Source organism: Cavia porcellus, unplaced genomic scaffold (assembly GCF_034190915.1).
Source record: "Cavia porcellus strain 051 isolate PalLab524CR breed Dunkin Hartley unplaced genomic scaffold, mCavPor4.1 scaffold_6, whole genome shotgun sequence".
Lineage (NCBI taxonomy): Eukaryota > Metazoa > Chordata > Mammalia > Rodentia > Caviidae > Cavia > Cavia porcellus.
Window position 1 is genome coordinate 44,387,522 of NW_026947489.1, and position 18,651 is coordinate 44,406,172.

An 18,651-nucleotide genomic window follows, 5' to 3' on the forward strand; every position below is an offset into this window, starting at 1 on the left:
AATAGCAATTTGAAAAAGGAAACTTTCAAAAATGGGTACAATCATATTATGATTTAATAAGCAATGGTTACTTTGCAAGATATGAAATATTAGAAATTCTACTGCTAATGCTAGATGATTTTAATTCCAAAACAGAGGTCAAATAAAATAATTTTCATTGGGAAAGTACATTGGAAAATAAAGTATTTTACATTGTCTTTATTATCCTCATCATTGGTATTATGTAAAAGGCTTGAGGTGACTATTGATTATAATAGTAACACATTCAGTTTTATGCTTTCTCCCATTATTGTGTCCTTTCATTACTTTATTGATTTCTATGTACTTTCCAGAAATCTCTTCGGAAAATTTTATGCATAATTTTGGTTTACTTATCTCAACTCTTCAGGATTATGCTCTGTTTATTGGTTGAGGGATAAGCAGAAAGATGATAGATAGCCACATCTATAAATTGTCACATTCACAATGTTATTGAACTTTGCTACTTTGAAAGGTCCTTATGAATCCTGCATTTAAATTTTTTGTCTTTTATGTAGGAAATTGTATAATAAACATGCAAAAGAAAGAACATTCGGAAGTAAAAGTAATTCGAAAGGAAAATGCCAGATGCATTTTATGGTAATATTTATATCATATTTGTTAATTTTATTCTATCTCCTTGCAGGTTTAAATGCTTGTTTGGCTACTTGTCTACTGAATACAAAATGAATAATTCAACAAACTCCTCCAATAATAGCCTGGCTATTACCAGTCCTTATAAGACATTTGAAGTGGTGTTTATTGTCCTTGTGGCTGGATCCCTCAGTTTGGTGACTATTATTGGGAACATCCTGGTCATGGTTTCCATTAAAGTCAACCGCCACCTGCAGACCGTCAACAATTACTTTTTGTTCAGCTTGGCCTGTGCTGACCTCATCATAGGTGTTTTCTCCATGAACTTGTACACCCTCTACACTGTGATTGGCTTCTGGCCTCTGGGACCTGTGGTGTGTGACCTCTGGTTAGCTTTGGACTATGTGGTCAGCAATGCCTCAGTCATGAACCTGCTCATCATCAGCTTTGACAGATACTTTTGTGTCACGAAACCTTTAACCTACCCAGTTAAGCGGACCACAAAAATGGCAGGAATGATGATTGCAGCTGCCTGGGTCCTCTCTTTCATCCTCTGGGCTCCAGCCATCCTCTTCTGGCAGTTCATTGTAGGGGTGAGAACTGTGGAGGATGGGGAATGCTACATTCAATTTTTTTCCAATGCTGCTGTCACCTTTGGCACTGCCATTGCAGCCTTCTACTTGCCAGTAATCATCATGACTGTGCTGTATTGGCATATATCTCGAGCCAGCAAGAGCAGGATAAAGAAGGAGAAAAAAGAGCCCGTGGCCAACCAAGATCCTGTGTCTCCAAGTCTGGTGCAAGGAAGAATAGTGAAGCCAAACAACAACAACATGCCCGGCAGTGACAGTGCCCTAGAGCACAACAAAATCCAGAATGGCAAGACCCCCAGAGGTGTTGTGACAGAAAACTGTGTCCAGGGGGAGGAGAAAGAGAGCTCCAATGACTCCACCTCAGTCAGTGCCGTTGCCTCTAATATGAGAGATGATGAAATAACCCAGGATGAGAACACAATATCCACTTCCCTGGGCCAGACTAAAGATGAGAACTCTAAGCAAACATGCATCAAAATTGTCACCAAGACTCAAAAAGGTGACTCAGGCACCCCGAGTCACACCACTGTGGAGTTAGTTGGGTCTTCGGGTCAGAATGGAGATGAAAAACAGAATATTGTGGCCCGCAAGATTGTGAAGATGACTAAGCAACCTGCAAAAAAGAAGCCTCCTCCTTCCCGAGAAAAGAAAGTGACCAGGACAATCTTGGCTATTCTGCTGGCTTTCATCATCACCTGGGCCCCATACAATGTCATGGTGCTCATTAACACCTTCTGTGCATCCTGCGTTCCTAACACAGTATGGACCATTGGTTACTGGCTCTGTTATATCAACAGCACTATCAACCCTGCCTGCTATGCACTTTGCAATGCCACCTTCAAGAAGACCTTTAAACACCTCCTTATGTGTCATTACAAGAACATAGGGGCTACAAGATAAAACAATCTCCAAAAAACCAAAGGTGGTCAAGGGAGCTTGAGAAGAATAACAAAGGTGAAAGAGCTCCCAGGTTTAATATCTCTGCTGTTGCACTTTATAGTCTCATTATGAAATGTGCAATTAAGGAGCTCAACTGTGACACTCCACTCATGCCCGTGAGTTAGTCTGAAAAATCTTGTTCCTTACAAACCCAGTCAGCTAGTAGCAATGGGACAATGAGACATGTTGGCATTGCTGATTTAAGGAGCAATCTACACTGTCTCCTACTTTCTTGAGAAGGGCTTCTGAACCTGCACTGTTACCAGTTTCTGCACAAGAAGATTAATGTGTATCCCTTTTTGTTTCTCTTTGTTGTTGTTCTCATGGGTTCATATGAGGATGAAATGCCACAGTTGCAGGCTGACCTGGAGACTTGGACATAAAGAAGTGGACACTACACAGGGAAATGTGAGGAAAGCAGTCAAAAGGGTATAGACGTGGTGTCCAGGGTGTCCAGCGTCCTCTGTCCTTGTGTGATATGATTAGCAGGATTGTAATGTAATTGATGCTTATATTTTCACCTTTTTCTTTTCCTCTCATATAAAGTAAGCAAACAAATGCAGGCTTCGAGTACAGCACACTATTTTTTTCTTGGTACAGCATTAGCTTTGGTATCTCCTTGCTCTACGTTGTGTGTCAGTAAAATCTGCAGAATTTTCAATAAATCCAGCTAGAGCCAGTTACATGAATGGTCACTTCAGCCATTTCCACTGTGTCCTTTGTATTCATGGTGGTTAAAAATGCTTATGAGTATTTAGTTCACTTATGATCTTTTATGTAGAATTTTTTCACCAATGTGTTCTTTTTCTCAACTAGCCTTTGTTTTAACAGAATAGTTGACTTAAGACATAAATGTTCTTGGGAAACAAAAGCATTCCAAAATTAATTTCATCACTAAAAATGTTCAATCTAGTTGGACAAAGTTCATTGGGGCCAAATGGATTTGGAGATGAGAAAATAGGACAATGGAAAGGGAATTGGGCTTGACCTGGCACCTCCCTGACCTGTGTATGAAATGTCAACTTGTATAACATGAACTCCTGACCTCGCCAGCCAAAAGAAGATGCTGATTTATCCACTTTGAATCCTAAACAAGATTAGTTGACTGGGGCAGTCTCAAGGGACTAAGACCTTCTAAGCCTACTAATGGATGATATTTCAATTATGATCAAGGATGACTACACATTTTATATGTCATAGCTAAAGGGAAAAATGTAAGTTACAAGTATTCAGTGAAAATGTATATTCCATGTTCCTCAAATTGTCAGTTCTCTTTAAGAACATTTACCTTCAAAATTCTTCAATCTGTAGAATTTTAATAATCTTTCTGATAGAAACATAATGGCTACGGCAGCCAAACAAGCTCATAGACTATGATAGAAACATATAGGTGGCCCTTCACGCATTCTTTCTCACCATCTAATTCTAGGCCATGAAAAAGTCATGTCAGAAATTGTTGTTTAAGTGGAAGTATTATATAATATATTGCCCATGTTGGGATTTTTTATTTGATACTTGAAATAAATACAGGCTTTAATTGATTCCCATTTATCTGTTTATTTTATTGCATATTTTTTCACTTCATACACTTTGGTCTTCCAGTAATACTACCCAAAGATGATCCAACTGGTACAAATTAAATTTGTAAATGCCTTTTTGCATTTCATGCTCTGCTTTATGATATCATGCCCAGTAACACCTATATGAGCTACAGGATGAATACATCAGTATTAAGCCTCAGAACTTCTTAGCACTATTTTATATGCCTTTCTTAATTACTGGCATCTCAATAATTTGGAGATCTTTTTTAAAACTAAGCACAAGAGAAATAAAAACAAAAAGTTGTAACAAAGAAGCCAACTACCAACAAAAAAATCTTGTTGGAATAATTTTAGTCATCTCTCTCCAAATTTTCTATATATATACTTATAGCATCAGTTCACTGAATCCCTTTAACCCACAATTATATCAATGCATACTTTGACTTCTTTTGGTTTTCTTGAGACAGGATCTCAATCTGTAGTCTATGCTGGCCCCAGACTTACTATGTATCCTAGCCTAGCCTCAAACTCACGGAATGTTCCTGCCCCAGCCTCCTGAGTGCTAAGATTATAAGTGTGTGCCACCATGCCTGGTTCCTTTTACATTTTAAATCCTCCATGTACATTTGTTTTTATTTGTTCAGATCAATCAATGAATTGAGCAGAAAAAAACATCAAGCCAATGAGCTTCTTGATTTTCATGAAATGAACAAAAAATGGCCTACCTTTCACTTTTTAGACTTGTTACATTATTTTATATAGCTTTAACTTCAGTTGGGATCAATCTTCTGAAGCTCAAGATTCAGGTTTTGTTTGCTGTGTCAGCCAACTCATCCTGAGCCCAACTGTCTTACTCTTAATGCCACTGTATCTGTCCCTTTCTTCTGTTTGTTTTTGGTACATGCCCACACTATAACTTAATTGAAAGAGAAACTATTATGTTAAAGAAAATAGTTAAAGACAGACGATACATGGAAACCTTCCCAATCAGAACCAGAAAATGAGAAGGGCGATTGAAGATGATCGGAGCAACACAGGATCTGGCCAATGATATTCACTATTGTTGCTTTTGCTTATTCAGTCACTCTCAGGGCCAATGTTCCTCCCAGGAGACACCTACCAATGTAAATAGACATTTTTGGTTGGTGTCCAGTGTATAGGAGCCAGAATTTCTGCTATGGCTTCTAAGCAAACTACTGTATCCTATAATGGGATAGAGTCCACGCCCTTTCCAAGCAGCCTCCAAGTATCCATAGTGTCAAGGCTGAGAAACTCTTTTTTTTTTTCAGAAATTTGTAATGTTTTACTTCCATATGTGGGAAAATAATCTGAGTCCAACTTTAAAAGATTAATGTAAATTGCTCACCTGTTGAGAAAAAAAGTAGGACTCACCAATCATTTGTCAGAAACTCTACTCCACTGACACTGGTATAAATTATAATTCAGTGACTGGGAGCACAGCCCTCATCTGTGTATTCAGAATCACCAGGACCTTCACATTCTTTCCAACCTCTTAGTGTCTGATCATAATCATCACAGAGTATAACTGAGATCTCAGCAGTTCATTCCAAATGGTTGCAGTTGATATGGTGACTCTCAACTGGAGCTATCATTTTTCCTTTCCAGCTTAATGAAACACCTCTTTTAAAACAATATTATTCATCTCTTTGTTTTCTCTTGAAACATCACTATCTGTCCATTATTTATTTCTTCTCTTCTCACAGCAATAATGTAGATATACCAGAGTGGACTTATAAGAAGAGTTTAAGAATGCAAAGAGAGTCTGTTCATTTCTTAACAAAAGAAACAAGTGGCCCTTTACCAGTCTACCATTCGTTTAAGACCAAATCTCAACTAGTAGGTCAAAGTCACCAACGGATCACCAGGGATATCTCTGGCTTGACTTTTGTGAGCTAGAGGTCTCACATACTCCTGATTTTGTCCACTCATTGCTTTCCAATTCTGAACTGATGACACCAGGAGAGATGGCAGTTCAAATTGATGGCAACAGTTACTTAACAATGGAGTCTACTTTTTATTTTTCCCTACTTAGTTCATGGATAGACCTCCTTGCCACTAGTTTGATAATATTCTTTTTAACAACCATAGCACTGGTATTCAAATAGATTAGGAAAGCACCCATGGCTGGATGGACTTGCACAAAGTATATTTTCAGCATGTATATACAGTACTATGACTCTTCAATATGCTTCTGTTAAAGGGGTGCACACTGTAGCATGAACCGTGTGCATATTTAATGTACCTTCCTGGAATATGCTGTATGCTTAATATATATATTCTATAAATATAATAATAAAATGTACAATAGAAATACATATTTCTGTATGCAAATAAATATATTATACACAAAATCTTAAAATGCAATGTGGTGTATGTTGCTTCACCAGTAGAAGTAGATTTCATGTGCACCAGTTTCCAAGAAAGTAGTATTTGCATTTGAAGGAAGAGATTTCAGAAAAACCAAAATCCTCTATTAAGCTCCTTCATAATCTTAGAGAGCCTAACAGTGAACTTAAATATCTCTTGGAGAATAAATGAATAAATTGTGCTGGCATCACCTCCATGACAACTGTGCTTTCTTCTGTGCCCTGTCAGGCCTGTGATGAGCAGCCTCACAGCTGGTGCGGGCCCCACAGCTGTGTTGATCTCTTGTCTGATTGCCTGATGAGGCTGCGACCAACCCAATCTCACACAGTTTCACTCTTTCAAATTGACTGATTTTAGTGAAATAAAAAATAATCAGACTCGGAGAGAAAGATGACCTTCAAAATGTTTTTTATCTGACCAACAAGGTAAAAATTCTACAAGCACTGTATTTTATAAACCACTCTTTTTCAGTTTGGGTCTGATATAGCATCCCATATGTTAAGTGACAAAATATTAAATGAAGTACAAAGTGTAGGTTTCTTTGTGAAATTGCAAGATGGTTTGTTTATGTCCTACATGCCTCATGGTGATCCTTCTGCATCGTTTGTTGTGCACACCTCTACCCGCATTCCTCAGAGTGCTGTCTTTGACCATTAGCAAAAATTTATTGTTATAAGTTGATGCTGTGCATGCCTTCCCAGGACATGACTGCATTTTAATAGAAAAATGGTCAGCTGTTAACTTGTGAAATTGCTTAGCCTCCAAACTGCAATGGTTAAGATATTTTCTAATTAATTCTAGATTTTTTATCTTTTATGACATATAATAACCATATTGATAAATGTACTTGAAATGCCATCTGTATATCAGAGTTTAAAGTTAAATACAACAACTGCTTAAGTCCTATCTGTATCTATAATATATCCACTGTGAAAATATTTTAAATATACTTTTCTATGACCACTGCTTCTTATATTTTCACACCAGCTATGTACTTAGTCTGTCCATATGAAATATCTATTGTATTATTTTGTTGTTTAGGATAGCTGTACAGTAAAAACATTTGCTTTTAAAGAGTAATTCTCTACCTGTTTTTACACACACAGAGATACAAACACACATACTCAGGCACATAAACCCAAATTTACATATGCAAAATGCACAGACATGCATACATCTGTACATACATAAACAAGTCTCACCTTTATATTTTGCCAGTGCCCAGCTCCATATTACCTTCAAAACATTTGGTATTCTCTAGAGTTTAATGAGTAGAGTTAAAGAAACTGCTTTACTCTCTCTTACTTGTGTTATAAGCAATTTACTGCAAATTTTCTTGTCCTTCTTAGAACACAGTTTCAACTTGTGTTTGCCACTGACAGCCCTCTAGTCATCTCTTCACTGCATTCCCATGATTACATGGAAGCAGGGTGAGAAACTATCAATCCGTCATAAAAACCACACCATAACACAAAGAGACTCATCAGGAGGTGTGGACCCTTGCAAGGGGCGCTCAGTATACTGGGAAACTGGGTAGTAGAATGACTTTTAGTCAGCTCTATACCCTAATGGTTGAGGAGAACGTGGAAGTGAGAATACTCAACGTATACCTTCCAAATCCTTCCAGAAGGTCTTGTCATGCTTATAGCCCTTAAAACCTGTGAATGATAGACAAATTTAGGTCGCTGTTTACTTTGAATATGAAAGAGATCATCCAAATATTAAAAAAATATTTGATGTCCTGAGTTAGCAACAAGGAAGTCAGGCATTCAGCTGCCACACTGTGGATCATGTAAGATTGCCAGACCACTTATTTTGGAGGGATCTTATGATTTTGGATTATTAATAAAGAAGTAAAGAGAATCATCTAAAGATCAAATATTAAGTGGCTGAATAAAGCCAGTTCTTCTATTTTCAACAGTATTTGTAAACTTAATCTTGCTATAAACTGTAACGTAAACAGTTTTGTGTTTAAGCAAAGAAAAATAAGGAGTATAATCAAAAATGAAATGTTCACAACAAAAGTATGAACAAAAATAAAACAACTCAGTCCTAAACTCTTTCAACGGAAATGACAGTGGTTTAATACAACTTCTTTTCTTTTTCCAACTTGGTTGTATTTTTATCTTATATTTCTTCTCTTTTGGGAATGCTTGCTAAATTCTTTGTTAATGATGTTTTCAAGGTAAGATTATAAATGTCTTTGAACAGTAAACAAGTTAGTTGTTTTCCTGTTTTGTCGTAGTTCATATTGCTGTTGCAAAGCATTAAAATAACCTTCAAAAAATAGCAATAAACTGATGATAATGAAACATACCAATGAACTGCTGATACTGAAGCAAGGTAATGCAACAAAAAGGCAACTTCAATTTAAAATTCTGTGTTCATGATGGTTTGTGCACGTCATTATTTTTTATCACCATGGCCTGCATTTCCTCTGTGGTGTCTTGGGCTCCCTCGTGGCTTTTCTGCTGTATGGTCACTATCAAGTGTGTGGACAGATCAATATGCCTCTTAAACCAGGCTGTATGGGAATAGGAGCATGCACAGTGATTCAACAGACACTCATGGTGATTAACTACTGGTCCAAAATTAAGAATCTGGAGCCTGCCAATCCCTTGCTGAACACCATATAAAACAGAAACTCCATTCAATCCAAAGGTTGGGAGGATGGAAGAGTGATAACATTATTGAAAAATTTAACATGATGAAAAGGGAACTACTGTTTCTGTTCAGTGTGTACATACCTATTATATACACATTTTAACAGACAAACAACATTCCTTGGCCACGTAGATAAGTATTTTATGTAACCTATAAGTTTGCATTACAAGGTTATACTAGCTATACTGAATCTTAAAACCTGTTATGACAAAGGAGCCTAGCTCCTCTGATTTGCTTTATTAAATGAAAGACATTTTTGTTAGACAGAAGCACACACATAATGTGGAATCCTAGTCTTTTAAAGATCCTAAAATATGACAGGTATTTAAATTAAATAAATATGAATTCCTATCACATGGTAAGATTATTTCACAAATGAAATGTACTCACTGGTTTAATTTTAAAATGCATATTCTTGAAGTCATATTCTGTCTTCTTTTAGTTGTTTAAGTATAATTTTTGATACTATGGTTAAAAGCAACTCAATATTTATAAATTGAATTGAATGCATATGTTTTACTATAAATTTCATATATTTATATGCATTTGTATGATTATATGCACATTATACATCTTATTTATATGAGAAAGAGAACATATTTAAAGGGATGAGACTAGAAATTTAATGGAATAATGCTCACAAAACAGGGAATAAGCTATTTATTCTTCAATGGAAAATATTCAACATACCAAAGGAGTGCTGTCATGAGTGTTGATGGTGTATGTATGCAAAGACATTCCAATTTCTAGATTTAGTGTGGAGGAAATAGTGATGCTAAATTCCAAAAATATTTTGAAAATAACAATTACATGCCAATCCCACAGATGTGTTTCTGTTAAACTATCATCCTAAATGACGCATTACACTGGTCAGAAAGCACAACAAATAAAGAAAACATTTTGTTTGTTTTCAGAAAATGATCATCATGTTTAGAACATGGACATGAACATCTTACAAATCAACCTCAGTATCCCTGGGTGCTATGCGGGAAAGACGGCCAGTTAGAGCTGGTACAGCTCAACTGCAATATAAAGTAGTGGGCACCCTGACTGCCCTGGAAGACTTTCATTTTACTTTCTCTACCTAGTGAACAAAGATTGCTCCAGGCTACTTTTTCTATCCTCTGCTCCACACTTCTAAAATTTCCAAAGTGTGCTGGATAGAAGGAAAACAGGCTCGTTCAGGTTCTAAAGAAGAGCTTTGTGACCAAGTACATAGGGAGGATTTTCCACTTTTGTGTTCTTTTTCCATTGAATTGAGACATAGATCTGGATATAGATCTGTAATTCATTTCCCCTTTCCAAGACAAGAGATGAAATCTAAAACCCATGCAAACTAACATGAATTATTCTCAAGCGTACATTAAAAAAGTACCACAATGACTAGGCTTGGAGCTGATCATGTTCCTGACAATGAGGCAGTGCCAACACCGTCCAGTGGATGTACTCATGTACTCAAGGGTAAGGCAAACTATGACCATTTGTATCTTGGGATTGGTTGAACTCTAATTTACTTTTAACTCCTCTCTCTTGTCTTCTTGAAGATCATAACAACTGAGCTTCAGCCTCTCAAGTAGAAAACAGATCCACTTCCTCGATTCTTTATCCCCAGCACCATCCCATCTCCTTCTCTCCCAAAGGCACCTCACCCACAGCCTCAGATTTTATTATCATCTTACATGGATACCATGTAAATTTCAAATATCACTAGGTCTGTCTTCTCTGTTGCATGCCAGACCAGGCCATTATATATTACTGTTCAACTACTCAGGCCTCCTTATATTGGACATATCACTTATACCTCAAATTACAGTCATATTCTTGACCTTACTCCCAAATTTACTCTATTCTACTGATTTCTAACCTTTCATGTATCCCAGTTGCATAAATTGGGAGGATAAAAGCATTGTCCCTAATGTCACCCCAATCCTAGGGTGTCTTCCCATTTTTAATTCATGAATAACAAATTTGTTAAATTTATCTATCAACTTCTCCCATGGGCCTTGCCACATCAACTGCAATCCCATTTCATCTGGCTTTTACCTTGCCATCAGAGCAGTCTTCAGGAAGAAAATCTGAACACATAACTTCCTTGTTAAAGTATTTGGTGATGCCCTCTTTTGACAAACTGCAGACCTATTAATCTGGTTTATACACCCTGCAAGCAATTAGTCCCTCCTTCCTGTGTATCCTCCTTCTCACCTCACCACCACATGACTTTTTGCTCTTGTCACATTGCAACAACTTAAATTTGGCCTCATCATGCCCTCTTCTTTCAAAAGGCCTTTACCTATGCATGTGACAGAGCTCCCTGTGAAGTCTCCTCACCTGTCCTTAACTGGATAATTCCTAACAGTCCTTCACTTCTAAGATCATCTGCTCTGACCTCTCAAAATAAATCACATCCTTCCCATTGCTCCTAGGATGTTTTTTTATAGTACAGTTTTATACATGTGGATGGAATTATTTGAATAATTTTTCTGTCTCCTTGTGCAAGCTATAAAAATACCAAGAGTGTCCCTGGATTTGTCCCCCGAAAAAGTAGCAGACACTTAAAACTGGTCACTTCTGGGAAATCACTGTTCCTATACTCTAATATTTTTATTGTGGTAGGAACTTGAAAAAATTATATATATATATATATATATATATATATATATATATATAAACAGTCCATATTTATGTATACATTTATGTATACAGTTGATTTTTCTGCATCTTAAGGCTCTGCTTCTATTGAATAGAAAACATTAGAAAAAAAGTATATCAATGTGAACAGGCAATTTTTTTCTTGTCATTTTTCCATAAACAATATAGTATAACTATTTACATACTATGCCATTTTATATAAGGACTTAAATATCTGTAGATTTTAGTATTTGAAGAGGGTCTTGGAACCAATTCCTTGTGTATACTGTGGGAACACCATATATCATATTGTTTTAAATTTAAGACATTTGTACAAGTAATATTTTGAGAATTAACAGTATGACTGACAAATAGTGGCATCCAATAGAGGTTATACATTTATACAATTACTATAATAGATGATCGTGATGAAAACACATTTTTCTAGGACTTCCAGCACTGCATTTTGCAGAGACAAAAGAAAAAATATTAATTTTAAAGTACCCAGTATACAATTATTCTTTACTGATATGACCCAAGTCCTTTTGTGTTTTGATTCATGAACATCACAATAATAAGATTGTCAATATTTTTATTTATCTAACTCATTTTCATGCCATGTGTTTCTTATGTCTGGCCATAATCATGTGGTAGTCTCCTAATAAATGAGGAACCAAAGGCTTCCACGAGATTGTTTACCCTAGGTCACAGATAAGAGGTGAAAAGCTAGGACTCAAATATAATATAAAAGTGGTCAATTACTAGCGCGAAGCACTTGTGAAATGACTTGATCTCATTTTTTGTGCACTCTCCTCCAGAGAACACACACACACACACACACACACACACACACACACACACACACTCAACCCACAAATATTGTGATATGGCAGCAAAGCCTTTAAGGATTTAGGACTCAAAAAAAAAAAAAAAAAAAAAGATTTGAGATTTTAGATAAGGCAGAACAATTTCCTTCCTCCATTCCAGAAACTTTCCCAAGATTTTTATGGTTAGTGAGTATTTGTAATTTATAATTCAACGGTTAGTTTGTCTGACAGTAATCTTTAAACAAAACCATTCCTATTAAATTCAAATATGACAATGGAAACCACTATTAACTGAATAAAATGTTCCTTCATGAGATGCCTACCAACTTACACAGTAAATTGTTCCCTTTTTTACCAGCTATTCCTTCTATTTTTCCAATGATGTAAAAAACTATCCTTTATTTTACAGATGAAAAATGTCAGTCAAAGAGCTAAATGATTCGACCTATACAGCTTTGAAATAAATAAATTTCTCTTTCATATTTAAAACAGCTTATTTAGGCAATGGAAAATTTGAGGTGAAATATAGAATTCATATGTATGTCTGGTACCAAATATTGCATTTTTCAAATCTAAGAAACATGAATTTTTAGTTGTTTCTTTCAGGAAATAAGAAATGTCAAGACGTTGTCACAAGGTAAGTCAATGCTGTCTGTGACTTTATCATTATGAAGTTTTTGGATTCATCTCATGCTAGGGATGATGTAGGCTGGACATCAGATCCAATGATTCTATTCCATTGTTCTATTTACTTTAAAATACTCTACACATTCAAATGGCTACATATACTTTTCAGGATACTTTAAGGATCATTAAGTTCCATTCTGTGCATTCCCTAACTGAAACCCAACTTAGTAAAATTAAATTTTCACTTCCTATTTTGATTACATTGTGGGTTGGGGACAGATGATGAGGAAACAAAGTCATCTTTAGAAATATTCTAGGATGAAGCTGTTTGAGGCTTTAAAATCAAATTATTGAATGTAAAATCATATTGGTAACTTCCTCATCTGATGATCCATTAGATCTTGGGGTAATAATACTTTCAGTACAACTAGCTCCAGGTCTTATATCTCTTCTTTGTATTTCTAAAAACCATTCTCACCTTTATATATACAAACATTATTTAATTTTCTCCAAAGTACTTATTTTGAATATGCTGTCTGTTACTCAGACAATGAATTAGAAAGCAGAATAACAAAATAAAGACTAAGGAATCAAAAATGAGTTGTGTAACCATTTTGTCTATGCTATGGTCTAATTTGATGGACTGAACAAACACAACCAGTTATTATCCATTGTTTTGCTTATGTGCTAAATCAGTTATTCAGCAAATATTTGAGTAAAAATGATGACTCATTTATCTTTATAGCACAATAGCCTTCATTATATGTACACCTGTTTTCTTTATTACAGTGCTGCTGGACACTGGAGAAATGCAAATTTATAGTGACACTGAGGTTCCATTTTATACCAGATAGAATGAATTAATAAAAGAAATGAATTAATAAAAAATGCTGTTGAGGCTAAATTGTTGGTAGGAATGAAAAACTAGTACAGTGTCTACTGAAATAAGTATGGAGACTCATAAAGCCAAAACTACAAATTCCTTTTGCCCAGGTACTTTCCTTCCAAATATATTTTTGAAAGATTTAAAGACATCACATCAAAGTGATACATGGATACCTGTGATTATAGAAGCATGATTCACAATAGCTAAATATTGGAAGCAGCTTGTGCACCTATCAGCAGATGAATAGATAAAGTACTCACAAAGGCACAGAAAATAGAATAGCAATATACAGAAATATCAGTGAGAGCAGTATTGCATTAATTAAGACTTCTAAGTTGTACAAGTGAGTGGCTGAACGTACTGTTGACTGACATCATTACTGAGGCTAATCATGACTGAGACTAATTTTCATAGAAATATAAATTTGACCAGTAGCCATGATGGCTGCAACATTTTACAAGAAATGAAATATTTGCTTAAGTTTTTGTTGTTCTCTGTTAATGATCCATAAAGTAATATATGTAAAAGGAGGTTTTTAAACAAAGTATTGCAGAATTATGCATAGGAATATTTTTAAATATTCATTCACCACTGTATGTGAAATCACATAAGATTAATTATACCTTCACAAAACAGATAATAAAGAATACATTAACTCGGGGCTGGGGATTTAGCTCAGTGGCATAGGCGCCTGCCTTGCAAGTGTGTGGTCATGAGTTCGATCCCTGGTTCCGATAAAAAAGAAAAAGACAATAAATAAATAAATATATAAATATATAAATAAAAGAATACATTAACTCTAGTTAATAAATGACAATAAATAAAATGAAAGAAAACATGAGCCATAACTGAAGTACTAATACATACTTACTTATCATCTAAAAATCATATTACTAGCTCTTTTGATTGGAATGTTGAACAAAATATTGAAAAGCATTAGGAAAGATAACAAAAACATATCAGTTTTGAGAATACAGAGATAATATATTATATGGGCAACAGAGGCAATTTTATATAAGGCCAGGGAATATTTCTCCTCTTTTTTAAAGGATGATGATTTCAATAATTTGAAATAGCTCAAAATATTTTCATAAGTTTGGAGAAGTATCATATATTATTTAGATGCCAAATGTTCCTGTGGCATTATGTATGTGCTCTCATATTTTTAGACTTCCTCTTGTTTTTGGTCTTCTTGCTAGAGATTTTTTTTAAAAACAGTGCATTTTGATATATTTTTTCTAAAACAAATACATTGTTCTTGTGTCTTAATATTTTGTGCTAGAAATATTCAATTGTTAAAGGCTTAATCATAGATTCTAATGTCCACCTATATCAAAATACTTCCTTTACTATCGGCAATAACAATGCTGTAAATTGAGTGGCTGTTATGTTCTGCCACATTATTTTTGTATTATATACCTGAGACTAGCAATTTAAGAAATTCAATACCTTGATACTCAAAGCAGAAATCACAAAATATTTTCGTTGAAAAAAATTAACTATTTGTGTTAAAAAAAAGAAAACCTTGAAAGAAAACTAGAAGCCAGTGACATGCTTATAATCTCAGCAAGCCTAATCAAAAAAATCTCAAGTTTGAGCCCAGCCTGAGCATCTTAGAAATTCAGTGAGACATTTTCTCAAAATGAAACAAATAAGACTAAAGGGGATATGGGAATATGGCTAAGAATGCAAGCCCTAGATTCAGTTCCTGGTAACACAGGGAAAAAAAACTGAAAGTCATTCTAAAAACTGTTTGAAATATATATGAAAATATTTTAGCTTAGCTTTTGTAGATTGATGACAGCATGATGATTATCATAAAAGTTTGGTCAAACACATGAAAGGCAGTGATTTGTAATTAAAACAATAAGCTAAATATTATTTAATGTGAAAAAAATTAATGTAGTATTTTTATAAAGCATAGATTAAAGGAATAAAGAGCTTGAATTTTATGTATAAGTGGTCAAAATATTTTAAAAATAATGTTTAATCTCAACAAAAGTATGCTTTATGACTGATGAGCTGGTTAGAGCATATTTTTTTGTTGTCATAAGAAATTTATTAATTCATAAAAACAACCTGATAGTGAGCATTACTCAAACATTTGTTTCAAGAGAAAAAAAAAAGTGGCTTTTTTTTTCAAAGCACCAATATAATTGGGACATCCTTAAGAGATGGTCAAAGAGAAAAAAGAAAGATATAAATTATCAGCTTTAGAAATTAAGGAGTTTATATCACCATGAATGTTGAAAATCTCTCAAAGGGTGATTAGAGCATACACAAACAACTCTACACATGAAAACTGATAATTTAGGTAAATCTCCTTGGACAATGCAAACAACAATTCATTCACTATGTAAGAGATAAAGAGAACAGCTCTGTAACTATTAATAAAATTGAATTACTAATTTTAAAATATCCCCTGAAAATGAAAAGTTTCAAAATGGTTTTATTGGAAAATTCAATCAAGAATTTGAGAAGAACTGTTACCACCAATTCAGCAGAAGTAAAGATTCTTATTATCTAAATTAATTTTTTCTCCTTGCTGAGACAAAGCTAAAGTGGAAAGGTATATTTGGTTCCAAGTTTGTAGAGGTTTCAGTCCATAATTGTCTAGCTCCAAGGCAGAGTATATCACAGACAACCATCACAGAGAAGAAACATCAAAGGCAGGCAGAAGATGGCAAGCAACAAGGGAGGGGTAAAAGAGTCCCTTCTGTCCCTTATATTACATGCAGACTACTCAGCCTAGGGCAGAGGTGGCACTCATACCCCTAACTAAGCCAAACCAATCAGGGGATTGGTTTATTAATCACATACTCAATTCCAGCACCACATGCTTTAAATTCAGCTACCCCTGAAAAAGCCCCATCTAAGACTGCATATGACTTGCTGGGGGGGGGGGGGGGAATCCAGACACAAATCATAACGCTTCCCAACTCATTCTATGAAGTTAGCATTATCAAACCAGCCAAAGCAGCATTAAGAGAAAGATTCAAGACCAACACCTATCATAGTTGTAGATGGAAAAATTTTTTGTGAAGTATGAGGAGACAAAATTGAAAGATAAGAAAGCAACATTATACAATCTGATCATTTGTTTTATTGAGGAATATAAGATTAAGTTGATATTTGAAATTTGTTCAATGTAATCCTCACATTATGAAGTCAAAGAAGAAAATCCCGTGATTATGTGAAGTTTGATAACATTCACAAGAATTCATGATTTTTTCAAAAGTAGCTGTCAGAAAAATAAAAACTGGAACACTTTCTCTGCTTGACAAGAAACATCTACAAATCCAAAGAGCTAATATTATTCTTAATGTTGAAAACCTAGACACTTTACAAATTATGTAGAGACGAAACACTAGGATATTTGCTCTCACCACTTGAAGTCACAGAATTCAAGTTGTAATAAACAATGAAATAAGATATGGAAAGAGAAACAAAGGATACAGAATTCAAAGAAGAAATTGAATTACTTCTTGTTTGCAGAGAAATTTAGATTTATGCAGAAAATGTTAAAAAAAAATACCTCCACTAATGAATACAGGAACTCACAGGATACCTGATAAATGCACATAAGTGAATTTTACCTCTGCATAATATCAATAAACATAAGGATCCCAGAGTTATAAAAAAATTGCCTTTTACAATTGCTCAAAATATCAGATACTATACTTAATTGTAAATCTAATGTAGTAGATTTGATAATAATAATTTTAAAATACTGATAATTTTAACAGCTCTTAGTAAATCAAGAAATATGCTATGTTCATGGACTGGAAAGTAAACATAGTAAATGTATGCCACAGTCCAACACCATAATGAATGCCTGTAATTCCAGCACTTGAGAGGCTGAGGCAGATTACTATCAAATCAAGGCCAGGTGAAATACATAATGAGTTTAAAATCAATCTTGACTTCATAGCAAGTTCCTCAAAAGAAATACAAAAACTCAAAAAGGATATGGAAACAGAAAGGAAATAGAATAAACAATTTTGTAAAAGGAGAATAAATTATGAGCAGTCTGCCTGGTTTCAGAGCTTATAGCAACAGAAATTAAAACTGAGGACAAGGGTTAAGTTTCTTTGTTTCTGCTATTTTTACTTTAACAGTCAAAGAATTTTTTGTCTGAACACAATCTCTGAAGGTACACTTCAAATATGTAGGCATTTCAGGTCATGGTCATTTCCATGTCATTATAGTAACAATACTTAGCTTTCTTTGAGAGCATAATAGACAAATTCATTCTCTCTCTCTCTCTTTCTCTCTCTCTCTCTCTCTCTCTCTCTCTCTCTCTCTCTCTCTCTCTCTCTCTCTCTCACTTTCTCTCTCTGTCTCATGCTTAAATGAATTGCCCTCTCTCCTGCCTCTGATAGTTTATGGAGCCAAGTCATATATTCTAGGTTTTTATTTGCATTCCAATGCACAGATTTCAATATTAAACATTAATTGGTATAAATTTCAGAGCAAATGTAGGTTAAGCATTTTTGTTGGTCATTTCATTTCCAAATAATGACTCAGTTAACCAAGCGCTTTAATTTGAGATGCTATTAATTCAGAACCTTAAATTTTCTGTTATATGGATGGTGGAAAGAGAGAGGGGCTTAATAAGTACCCAGTGCGATATTTTGGCTTCAGATCAGAGCAAGCACACAGAAGTCCTGAAACCTCAAAACAAAGCAATCCCCTAGAGACTTTACACTGGTCCATAGTAGTTACATGGACATGATCCTCTCCAAGGAGAACTTTGGAATTTAGATTTCTGTATTTCTAAGATGAGAACTCCTATTTATGGCCATCAGACAGTCTCTGACATTCATACTTTACCTAACATCAAGGTTTATTATAAACTCAGACTGGTTATTAAAGTAAAACTATATTTGTCTTAAATACCAGACACTAGCATTTGTATATGTGCATGTGTAACAGAAAATGATCCC

General features: G+C 34.8%; 1 protein-coding gene across 1 annotated transcript in view; it reads left to right on the forward strand.

Annotated features, from left to right (window-relative positions):
* The window catches only part of Chrm2 (cholinergic receptor muscarinic 2), a 129,458-nt gene extending 123,189 nt beyond the window's left edge, over positions 1 to 6,269 (forward strand). The window contains exon 3 of the mRNA XM_013159001.3: positions 665 to 6,269. Within this exon, the coding sequence (XP_013014455.1) occupies positions 705 to 2,105 (1,401 nt within the window). The 5' untranslated portion in view covers positions 665 to 704 and the 3' untranslated portion in view covers positions 2,106 to 6,269. The remainder of the gene's footprint in view (positions 1 to 664) is intronic.
* Positions 6,270 to 18,651: the final 12,382 nt, after the last annotated feature.